Source organism: Dromaius novaehollandiae, chromosome 8 (genome assembly GCF_036370855.1).
Source record: "Dromaius novaehollandiae isolate bDroNov1 chromosome 8, bDroNov1.hap1, whole genome shotgun sequence".
NCBI lineage: Eukaryota > Metazoa > Chordata > Aves > Casuariiformes > Dromaiidae > Dromaius > Dromaius novaehollandiae.
The window spans coordinates 12,388,955-12,401,427 of NC_088105.1; the positions used below are offsets into that span (position 1 = coordinate 12,388,955).

Below are 12,473 nucleotides of genomic sequence, written 5' to 3' on the forward strand. Positions count from 1 at the left end.
CTTCTTCGTGCATTCTCTATGCAGCTGTCAATAGCTAGAAAGCATATATGGAGTCTGTAGATTGTAAGAAGCAGTTAGGTTTATCACAGCCAAAATGATCACCCTGCACAGCAATTTATACTGCCCATAGCTTTTTGGGGAGCAAACCAACCCTATTGCTCTCATTGGCATGAATGTTCATCTTCAAACCCAAAATGATTTTTCACTGGCGTGAAAACATGCAGTGTAATGACACAAATGGGGTCTGAGCCTGTGAGCCACTGAATGTGCCCAAGGGGTGCTGCGTCCCTTCAAGGCCTTACAGGATTAAATACAACACCTTTCCTTCCACCTTTGCTTTAGAAACAAAGGTTTGTTAATTTGGAGGGTCAATCCAGATCTGTAGATCTTAGCCATCATGCCTCCAGAACAGTAAACTAACCCAGAAGTGTCTGTTGTTAACAATAAAGTAATGAATTATCTGCTTGCAGTGAAACTTTATGCTTTAACAAGTCAAGTCATCAATGGTGAGATGCAGTTCTACGCCAGGGCCAAACACTTCTACCAGGAGGTGCCAGCCACAGAAGAGGGCATGATGGGAGACTACATTGAACTCTCCAGTACAGACATCGAGTCCTCCAGGGAGTTTCTCAGGAAATTTGTTGAGGTGAGTCATCTAATCACATCTTCTGCAAGAAACAGTGGTCATGTTTCATAAATGACATACATTGTCCCCAGTCACATACATTTTAAATGGCACTGTATCTCATATTTCATGTGCATGAAGCTCAGTCACAGGTCATAACTGGCTTTCATTGTGTCCAGTGACATATAATTTATATGCATTCTACCAGATCACACATCGTAATGAATATACATTTTGCCTGGGCATATGTCATTATTTACCTGCTTTGCATTCATTTCTTATGCTCTGAAGCTGCAAAGAGAATTGTGCAAGGAGTTCTTCTAGTTAGGTTTGGGTAGAGGATTAATTCTCAGTGTAGGACTGGGACCTTTCCTGATACAATCTTTGCCAGCTTCAGTGGGAGAATTGCCTGTGCAGATTCCTGAAATAGGTTTGGGAAAGTAGCTGAGACTAAGTACCAAGTTTATGTTTTGCATATTTATCAATATCTCAGAGAAGGCTGCTGTTCAAGCCTAAGTGCATCTAGAAATCTGCAGATCTTTAAAAGTGCAATTCAGTCATTTCTGACTGCTGTTCCCCTTCCCAGGGGAAAAGCTCAACAACAGTATTAGACGCTAAAGAATCCACAAAGCCAAGGGCTGCAGGAAACCAAGTTTCATGAGTTCTGCTCACAAAATGACTAGTTCCATGTAATGTTACCGTAGATCTTTCATTATCTACTCAAATGTACAAATTTGGGGTAGCCAGATGACCTTTTTTTAGCCTTAATGCTCAACTGTGGAAAGAAGCTCAATAAGTTAATAAGATGTTGTGTAAAAAAAGGACACAGTTTAAATGAATTGGGATGGAAAACAAGTGTGGCTTAACAACAGATAGAAATCTTGCATAGCAGTGAAGGGCAGCTGGTGGAAAAATTTACTGTAGCTGATAGAGGCTTCTGGGGCAACATACCAGCAAAACACAATTACTTGAGTGAACATCTCCAATATTTTTATGAACAGTCATTTGCATTAATGCTAACATAAAAAGGCTTTACAACATCTTAAGTCCTTGGTGTGTTAGGCTGTCTACAAACACAAAATAAGAAAATGTAAAGGAAGTTCAGCAAGGCAGCTGAACCAGATAGCACTTCTACAGAAAATGAAATGTAATTTATAAGTCTAGAGCCAGCCCAAGTCATATCCATCCCTTAAATTTTATTTAAGTCATGTTTGAAGGGTATTTGTGGAATTCAGGTGGTGTATATTCCCTGTACTCAGGGAAAGATTTCACACTTCCTAGACATCATATAGATTCAGCTTCCTGAATGGCAAGTTTATATCACAATGTTATGCTTTCTCCTCTCCAAGACCTGAAAAGGAAAGAAGTACAGTCTATAGCAGAGTTCTCACACGGCAAAGAGACATCATACCCAATGCATCAGGTGTGATGACGGATACAAAATACTCCAGAGCAGAGTTCCTGTTCCTGTTATTAGCCAGGGATAGTCTGAATGGCTGAGATCAAAAAAAGGGCAGAAAAAGGAATCTGCACGTTTTGCTAGTTCTGACTTGGCTTGTTCAAGCCTGTCCTCTGTTGAGATACAGTCAATTGGTAATGTTACTTACAGTTTATTTTCCTCTCTTACTACTGCAATTTGAATCCTACTCAACCAGATATAGATCTTTACTGACTTTCTGTAGTAGTGGCTTTACTGTAAAGCTAATTTGAGGTATGTCTTCCCAAGTTTATGGCTCCATGAATAATTTTTTTTTCCAATAAGGCAATTACAGTTATAAGAAAATGGTTCATGCTAATATAAACTATATTTTCTTTATTGACAAAAGCTATTTTTTAAAGACAGGAAATTTAACAAAATCAGAAAATATGAGAATCAGTTTCAGATCAAGTGAAAATATTTCACTTCATTCTGGGGTTGTTTTACCCTCTGAAAACTTCTCCCTTTGTTTTCAAGAAAAAAGTCAGTTCCAAAATGAAAAATGCTGTTTAGAAATGAAAAGTTGACAAGCTATTTTTTTCCTTGAAAGTCATCAAAAAGAAGTGTCTTGACATTTTCAACATTCTTTCCCATGTTTTTTTGGCTATAACTATTATCTAGATTTGAGATATCAGTTTCACAGATAGTTTTATTCTTCCAAAACTTTATTTTCTGGCAAATTCCTTAAAAAACAGTTGCCCAGTTCCACTCAAATTATTCCTCTTGAGTTAGTTTGGCTTGTGTGGAAATGCCACACAGTGACAGATTTCTCACATGACTGATGTTGCATACCTTCATGTATGGCATTTCTTAGCATGATTCTTAGCACCACCGTAAACTGAGCCTTAGATTTCTTTACCATTGAAGAATTTATCTTGCCTGGACACATGGAAGGAATTACAGAAAGGCACTGGAGGACTAAGGACTTCAGTTATATTTTATACTGTCTCCCTTCCCAGGTGAGTCAAACTGAGTTAAAAGTGCCACTGTGCTCAAGCTAAGAGGTTTTATGTGTGTGTGGGCAGATTTCAAACCAAGAGCAACATTCAAGTCAGAACCTGAGCCAGCAGTGCAATACAGACAAGCTATAAGTTGTCTTACATGTAGCCCATACTTAAAGGGTTATCAGCAGAGCTAGACCAGTGACTATTTATGGCAAAGTGTTTATGCCAGTTAAAGCCTTGATGTCCATGTAGACCCTGTGTTTTCAAGTGCCTAATCCAGAGGTAACCTGTAAAAAAAGGAAACAAAGAAAGGAAAGAAAACTTTAATTCAGGAACAGCTGTGGGCTATAGATGTGTGAAATGCTACAAGAGGAGATTATCCTCAGAGCTCCTTTTCTGCCCTAAACCCTTGCCCTCATTTCACTAGTCTGAGTGGTTACTGCTGAACAAAAGGTTTCTGGAGAGTGATTTTGCCCCTGTGTGATCAGGGGGATGGAAGAGATTTTGTTCAAAAACTGCAGGAAAAAAAATAATTTAGAAAGAAAGCCACTGCGCTTTTTAGCCGTGTCTTGAGCCTTGATTTCTTTTTGTTCCTGTATATCTACACTGTCTTCCTGCCCTTCCAAGACCTGAAGTGCTAGCATCGGGAACATATGCCACAGCTGTTTTACCCCTAAGGAACTTACTGAGTGCCCTGTTCAGGGCAGTGTTTCAGCAGAACTTCTGGCTGTGTACATATCCTAAATGGTAGTGATACTGAGTAATCTGAAGCATATAATCAGAGGAGCAGTTAATCTTAAATTTTTGAGCTTGCTCTAGCTTAAATTTTTCACTTAAACTGTTTTTTTTTTTAATAAGAAATCTGATTTTCAACTCAATTAGGCTTTTAGGAAAACGATTGCCTTCCAAGGAAAATGTTAATACCCTGTCAAAGCTCTGAGCACTCCCAAACTGAAAATATATTAGCTGAACATGAAATTATGTTAACATTTTCATTACAAGCAGAGCCATAGTGCTTCACAGGGATTCTAGTCTGATTGCCATTTGCTCCTGCTCTCTGTCAGTGAAGTGTGGGATCAGGCTTCATCTCCCAGGATTGTCCCTTTTCCTACTTCTTGATGGCAAATGGAAACATATCATCAGACATCCTTTCCACGACACATCACGGGAGATGAATTCCCTGTCTTGAATGAGGTACCCTAACTACAGCTTCCCTGAACACAAGTATCAGAGTCAAAGTAGTCCTTTGAGGTTTTGTCTAATAAAGTTAGCTTTTTGGGTAGATAATCTTTCTTTTCTGGCCAGCTCTCTCAAGGCTTTTTGCTTAATCACATCAGCCTAGGCCTGTATGGATCTGTAGGCAGACAATACAGAGATCTTTGTAAAGATTCAAGACACAGTTCCTTCCCCTTTCATGAATTCCTTGTTACAGCTTAGTCTGGTCCTCAGTAAATGCCACATATTCTTTAGTGCAGCCTATGAATGCAGAATAACTCATATATTTTGGCCAACTACAAGCAGGTAGTCTCCGGAGGGGATAGGGCTGAAGACTCCTATGGACTCTTGCACACATTGGGAGATTAATCTTTCTAGGTATACAAATTGGGACCGGCAGCCCTGGCGAGTTGTAAGAGCCTTTGAGGTCCCTGTGCTCTTTCTGCAGCTACTCAATGTAACCAGATGCTCAGCTGGGCTATTCATAGTCATGTCACTGGTAGTACTGTCCTTTGACCTTAATAATCTACTGAATTACCCACTGAAGCAAGGCCGAAAAAACAGTGAGCTACATAATTTATGCTTGGTCATTATGGGGGGGGGTCTTCTAATAAGCAGGAAAAGCTAAACTCTTCCTGGTCTTATTTCCTTTAGGAGCAGTGAAGCTGCAGCAGGAAGACTTTGGCCCATAACTTTCATTTCAACTTTCAGTTCCAGAGAACAGGGAAAAGGTGTTTACATTTGCCTTTAATATATTTGTTTAACAGATAACTTCGGGCAGGGGAGCTCCAGTCCCACAGTCAGTGCCTGTGCAGCTTAAAATTTCTGTTTTACAGAACAGCAGCAGGCTCTTAAGAACCTTTTTATAGCTAGAATGGAAGCTTTAGGGATGAAATACTTCTTTCATTATAAAGCTCCTTTTCCAGTGACTCAGTATTTTCTCATAGACATACCTTTTGTGCCATGATTTTTCATGTCTGATCCCAGTCCAGAGATGATATTTATAAAGAAAAAAAAGAGGAATTATTAAGTATAATCTACTCAATCATCTTTTTTGTCTCTACGTCTAAAAAAGAAATTCTGTATATGCTTCAGTCCAAACTTTCTGTGTTGTCATAAGTTACCTGTAGCTCTAAGATCTTTGTTCAAAGACAGCTTGTTTTGAAAATTGCACTCAAAGCTCAAGGACACTCTGTATGTGTAGAGATGTCTTTGGGCACCTTGGAAGTTTTGTACTCTGGAAGTTGATTCTTGCATGCAGTATACAGTATGTGCTCATTTTTAAGCCTTCACTGGGCTCAGAATATAATGAGACTTATCTATGTAGTTGGCTGTGAGGTGTGGATACTTGACAGATGAACTTGCAAGGACTTTGTAAAGGTGAGGGGATCTTCTGAGAAGGTTAGGAACTTGTGAAAAGATTTTGTCTCTTCTTATACCAAGCAGAAACTTATTGTACAGCAATGAATGCAGGACTGCAATGAAAAGGTCCCATCAACAGCAACCTTTGTGTTCTAGAGCTCAATAGTATTGTATAGTTATGCTTCCCATCACTCTTACTGCACAGGAAAATATAGGTCTCCCCTTTTTCCCAGAAGAGAAGGCTGAGTCCCAAACTGCAGTGAGCCTCCCAAGGAAGGGAGTGCAGTTTTGAGGAATATAGCCCCTTTAATATTTTGTAGGTTTTTTGAGTGTCTTTTGGGAACAAAACTGTGCCAGCTAGCTTAATTCTTCATGTCTCTTCCTAAAGCTACTACAGAGAGGGAAATTTAGAGGAGGCCTTGAGAGAGCCATTTGAAGTCAGTGCAAATTGAACAAGTCCCTTCTTGCCCTGGGTGAAACCAAGAAGCTATGTCTGAAGTGAAGGCTCTGTAAAGGATGCAGGGAGCTCATTACCAGTAGATACCTGAGCCACAAATGCTGGCTCACAGATGATCTGAATAGATCATTTTAGGTCTGGTAATAATATTTGCAGTTTTACAGACCAAGAGCAGTAGACTTTTGTGCATGACTCTGTATGTTAGTGGCAGCATAAAGCAGGAAGGGATTGCCACCTGCAAGAATGGTTCATGTGCAGATGAAGGAGTGTCTTTGGTTGAGTTACATTTAGAGCCTGCAATGAAGGTTGCAGGAGTAGGCACCAAATGAGCAGTAGCTGCTGGAGACCTGCGGTGGTGAATATGAAAGTCAGTGTGCTGGGGAGGGGAGCCTGGTGCAGGCAGCCTTGGCTGATAGGAGTAGGGCAGGGAGGGAATCCAGCTGGAGAACTAGGGGAGATGTGTTTTCACTCCCTCCTCCAATTGGTTTGGGTATTCAGTGTGAGGTTCTGTAGGACACTGGGCTTCACTCTCAGCTAGGGGGAAGTGAAAACGGAAGAAAAATGAATCAAGACATTCTCTGAGAATATAGCAACCAGCCCTGCTCGCTCATAGGTGCCCAAAGCTGTTTTAATTCTGTCCCAGGTTGTGGCGTCTTGCACAAATAAGGAGATAAGACACTAAGCTCTGGGATCTTTCAGGTGGTATTTTTCAGGTTTCAAATGATTTTCTTGTATTCCACAGGGGGTGGGGAAAGCTGGCACCAACCGCGCCCTGGACTGCGGCTCTGGGATAGGTCGGGTCAGCAAGCATGTCCTGTTACCAGTTTTCAAGAGCGTGGAGCTGGTGGATATGATGGAGAATTTCCTGGCTGAGGTCCCGAAGTACCTAAAGGGCAAGGAGGACAGAGTAGAGATGTATTATTGCAAAAGCCTTCAGGAATTCACTCCAACCCCACAAAGATATGATGTCATCTGGATTCAGTGGGTTTCAGGTTAGTTCAGCATGATTCCTCCAGCCAGGCATCTCAGAGAACTACACAGCCTGTGTTAAAAATTATTTTAAGAATGGTGCAGCTATAAAAAAAGGTTTTCAAATGGTTGGAAAAGCAAGGCTTAAGACTGACCAGTGCTGGGGGCACAAGGCTTGCCCTGCCCTCATTCAGTTCCAGTGCCTGGTCCCACAGCAGCCCTCCACTGCCAGCACAAGCAATTGGGGAAAAAAAAACCCAAAAATAGAAACTACTATGCTCCTGCAGCCCTACTGTGGAGTCAGGCAGTCCTCACAGTTCACATCTCTTTCATATCTCTCTTGCCAGAGAACCCCCTTAGCCCAGGAACAGCCCCCTTCCTTTGAAGTCTTACAAGAGACCTTTGAAAGTTCTCCCAAGCCCCATGCACAGTGGGTACAGATCAAGTTGCTTTCATTTAGATCACATAGTGTGTGTGGGGGGGTGTACATTGAAGAGTAGCTTGCATGCTAAGGTGCAGTTGAGGAGTAGACCTTATATCTAGGTTTTCTTGAGCAGGGATCTTCCTTAGCAAGCTAATGATACTGCATACAGATATGCTGGGTTAGCCTCATCTGTGAGCAGTGATCTATCAACACCTCTACATCTGACATGTCGTGGGAGAAAGACTGTAGCACTGTGGCAGTAACAGCATGTCAGGTTCAAGCTTGGCTGTGAGGACATAGAGCATGTGAGAGAGAGTTGTCTTAGTCTTGGCAGATCTTGGACAACCTTTTGCTCACGTGTTTTTCTGGGGAATTAGGTACTACAGCCAGTCAAAGGGATATCCTGAATGATTTCTTACCATTCAGTCTCGCAGGGAGAAAGAGCTTCTCTGAGAGATCTGCATCCCTTCTTCAGATTGGGCAGGCCAAGGGTTTGGACAGAGGGCAGGTGGTTGGGTTTGTTTGCTCACAAGTTTGGTACAGCCTTCATTTAAGGATAGCTTCTTTTGGCTCTTTGCAGAAAGCCTTTTTCCACACACACTTCACCAACTCTGCGTCACATCTTGACATCCCTGGGGATGGTAACCATAAAGGTCTTGTGGGAATCACTAGCATATCACATACCCCTTGCACACTGAATTCTTTTAGTTGAGTGGCTCTTTAGGTCCTTCCTCAGTCTATGTCAATGAGTGTTCCTCCCTCTTGCTGATTTTCTGGAAGGGTTTTCTGAATCTGATGATTATCCTGACTTGGGAATATTTCAGGAAACATTCTGGAAAAAGGCATAGTAAAATCACCAATATCTGTAAATCAGATCTTATACATGCACTGATGTTTATCAAACAGGTTCACCTATTCATGTCCCACAGCACCTCTTCATATTACAAATGTCTGCTTCTTACCCTGCAAGCCACCCCAGTGAATGCACTGCAGTATTAAAAGCAGCAGACTGGCAGTCAGATAGTGTGGGTTATGTTCTTAGCTCCATTATTTTTATTTGATTCCTCCCAGCATGAAAAGTGCTATAAAGTCATAAGTGAAGGGAGCTGTCCTACACCTGTAGAAAAAGAGAGTGGAAGGTGATCTGAGAAGTCATCTTTCTATTCTCCGAAGTCACACAAAACCACCATTTTTGACAGATGTTTGTCCAAGCTGTTCTTTAAAACCTTCATTGATAGAGATGTCATAATCTTTCTAGAAAACCTGCCACAGTGCCTAACTGTCCATCCAGAAGGAAGGTTGTCTCCTAATCTTTGAACCTAAACGTCCCTTGTGCAGTTTAAGCTGTCAGAACTCATTGTTCTAAAGCACAAGATGAGGCCTGAACAAGAATTTCTCTCTAAAACTCTGGAGGTAGTTTCTTGCTAGACAAAAAAAAAGAAAAGGGACAAAGGCAGAGAGGTTGGCGCAGGAGATGATGTTGTTCAGGAGCACATACTTGTTCTCTACATATAGTCTTAAACAATAATGAAATCAGTCTCTGTAGAACAGGGCTTTTTTCTGTAACTGTGCAAACAAATTGCTTCAGAACAGTATCATTTTCCTTTGTTATTTGTCCTTTTTGAGTAACTCATCATTGCAGTAAAGCTGGCTCCTGCCTCATCTCTTCAGCAAGTCCAAGTCAACATGAGACAAAATGAGCTAAGGCTTGTCTGGAGTTGTGCAAATCAGCTGTGCAGCTGCCTTTTCTTTAGCATAGACACAGATCTGGATTTCTTTCCCAGTCTCAATGAAATATGTAGGAATTTATGTATTATTCAGACTTCTACCCCTCTTTTGAATGGTTGAAATATGCCAACAAGCTCAACACTTATTGGTGGAGCGGCAGCAAGCCAGACTGGCAGGTAGCAACTTCCTGAGATCTTATTTTGTTAGGAAATTAGGCTAAAAGCTAGGTTAAGAGAATGTAAAGTTACAAATTAGGTGTTCAAATGCTTCAATTAATCTTGCTCATGCAGTCTTGATTTGTCTCATGTTTACATAACTGTATGAGCCCATGCTATTATTTTATGAAAAAATAAAATGAAAGCTTACATTTCATATTGAAATTATCATTTTCCTTCAACTTGAAAGCTATTCAGTTTTAGGCTTTGGGGCTTTTTTCTTCTTCTTCTTTGAGGGGGGAGAGGGCTAGTTAAAAAAACTGGCATTCTGTGTCAAAATGTGGTTTTGAAATGACAACTTCCATTTATGAAAGTTCAAATCTTCCATCAAGAAAACTAAATATTTTGACTAGAAAATATAAACAATCAAAATTTTCAAGTTTTTCATTCAGTTTCTGACCAGCTGTCCTTGTTAATTCATTTTAGATGGGTTTCACATGTGAGAGTTCTCAGTTTGCTCTTCTCTGAGGCCTGCACTACTGATCTCAACATAACCAAAGTACTGATCTTTCAGAGAGAAGGATACAAAACATAATCTCAATAAGATATTTTAAAATTTAAAATATTTCACTTTTTTGAACATATGTGGTAGATGTAGAAATCATAACAGTATGGTGTAATATAAAGAGTTTATTTGGCAGTTTGGAAGGCCTTGCATTCTTCACTGATCTTTAATCCAAAGCTTCTGTGATGGGTACACAGTGTTACAGAAAGATTTATAGGTCTGTAGTATTAAAACCCAGAAGGGACCATTAGATTATCTAATTTGACCTACTCGATATCACAAGGTGTTATATTTCATTCATTTACACTCGTACTAAGCCAGTAGTTTGTGTTCAATTAAAGCATATCTTGAGAAAGTCAACCACACTTGATTTGAGGACTTCAAGAGGTGGTAAATCCACCACTTATGTTGGTAGTTTCCAATGGGTAATTACTTGCACTGTTAAACAGTTGTCACTTATTTCCAGTTTGAATTTGTTTGGCTCCAGTTTCCTGCTACTGATTCTTATTATGACTTTAACTGCCAGATTAAAGAACCCTTCAGCACCCAGTATTTTCTCCACTATTCCCAATGACTTCTGTCCACATCTGTTGCTGCTGCTAATACGGATCCTAAATATTGATTTGAGTTTGCAGGTGTTCATCTCACTGATTTGCCCTGGATTTCATAATGAAATCTGGCAGGACTAGAACTTCTCCTCCAATAAATAGGATATAGAGAAGCAGATCAAGGCACCATTCTGGTGTTCAATGGGGGAGTCCCTTTGAAAGGCGAATAGTGATGTGTTTTGCATCTTTTCATCTGTAGGATATCTGACAGATAAAGATCTCCTGAAGTTTCTCATCCGGTGCCAGAATGGTTTGAAGGATAACGGTGTTATCATTCTCAAGGACAATGTAGCCAGGGAGGGCTGTGTCCTGGATTGTCTGGACAGTAGTGTGATCCGAGACCTGAACATCCTCCACAGCCTCGTTGAAATGAGTGGACTCACCATCCTACGAGAGGAGAGGCAGGAGGGATTCCCTGAGCAGTGTGTTCCCGTCTGGATGTTGGCCATGCAGAAAGACCCTGGCCATTCCTGATGGCATCCTGTGACTACAGAGACTGGAATATGGATCAGCCACAGGACTGTGAAGGAGAAGGGGGAAGAAAAGCATCTGCTAGAATCCTACTAACCATGTACTGTTACTACTACAATTCTAAGGGATCGACTTCTGAAGGATCAGGAAATAATTATATTTGATCTAACTTCTCCGAGGGACTGTTCTGCTTCTAAACCCTGCCTGCTTCATCATTCTCTCCACTTTTAAAAGTCTTTTTAGCAGCTCATCATCAGATTTTTCTTTCATTAGAGAGTCAGTACTGTGACAAACCCCATCTAGTTAAAGTAATTTGGTCTGATGTTTCCGTAGTGGCTAATGCTTTTTCGAGTGCCCTATATGAGGGATTAACAAATAAGCCTGTTTTCTACAGTGGCACTTAAGTCTTCTTGGAAATTAAGAAGGATCTGTCAGATCACTGAAGCAGGACATTCAATAACTTCTGGATAACCTAGCCCAAATTTCAACTATCATCACTATCCATACTTTAAAATGTTTAAACCAAAAATGTAAAAAAAGTTGTATCTGTTTGTTGGCATCAGCTGGGCAGTTTATTTTTTGCATTCCTGTCAGTTTGGACAATAAAACAACCTGGCTAATTTTCCTTTCTTTTTTAGGAACTATTTTATCTTGCTGGTGTTTCTGCTGTAGAACGATAGTGGTGTATAAGGGTTTTCACGTTCCGAGGGAAAAAAATTAAGTGACAAATATATGCATGTTTGCACTGAAATTTTGTGAAAAGATTGTCCCACAAATTATGTTCTGGAAAATATTTTTTCAAAATGTTCACAGTGGAAACCACTTGAAAGCATTTCTTTATTATTCATACCACTGTAAATTTCTTTCTTTCCCACATTCAGAACAAGTCTGGCACCATATGCAGAGCTAATGGGATTTCACAGGGTGTTAATAGTAAGACTGTAAGAAGAACTAATACAGTATTGTATTAATTAACAACTGTACTAAACTGCAGAGGGTGTCAGTGTAACCCAAAAGCATCTATAATTTATATTCAAACAGCAGCTGTATAAGCCTGGATTCAACAGTACTAACACACATACCATCTCCTTAAGGCTCACAGAAATCACACATTGAGCAGCTTCTTGTCCTCCTCACATATGCACAGAAAGTGCTGTGGGAGGAATGAAGTTCATTTTGCAAAGTTTTTCAGAATTTGAAATTCTGCTTTATTCTGAATGAGGCCAAAAAGGGAATTTTTAAATTCTTTATAAAGGAAAATTCCAACCACACGACCACAAACATATTCCAGGTAGATTACAATTTTTCATCTGGACAAAAGCAAATGTTTCATTTGAGTTTGACTTTTAAAAACATTTTCATTTAAAATAATTGTTACTATAATGCAGTAAAAAGCAAATTAAAAATGGTTTGTTAAAAATTTTAAAATGAATGATAACGTTAAAATGGACTGTTTCGACTCTGCCGGAACTT

At 40.1% G+C, this 12,473-nt stretch overlaps 1 protein-coding gene across 2 annotated transcripts in view; it reads left to right on the forward strand.

Annotated features, from left to right (window-relative positions):
- Positions 1-11,625, forward strand: part of NTMT2 (N-terminal Xaa-Pro-Lys N-methyltransferase 2) — a 33,833-nt gene extending 22,208 nt beyond the window's left edge. For both annotated transcript variants that reach the window (XM_064515672.1, XM_026123418.2), the window contains 3 exons: positions 471-646; positions 6,823-7,072; positions 10,729-11,625. In XM_064515672.1, the coding sequence (XP_064371742.1) occupies positions 471-646; positions 6,823-7,072; positions 10,729-11,003 (701 nt within the window). In that variant the 3' untranslated portion in view covers positions 11,004-11,625. The remainder of the gene's footprint in view (positions 1-470; positions 647-6,822; positions 7,073-10,728) is intronic.
- Positions 11,626-12,473: the final 848 nt, after the last annotated feature.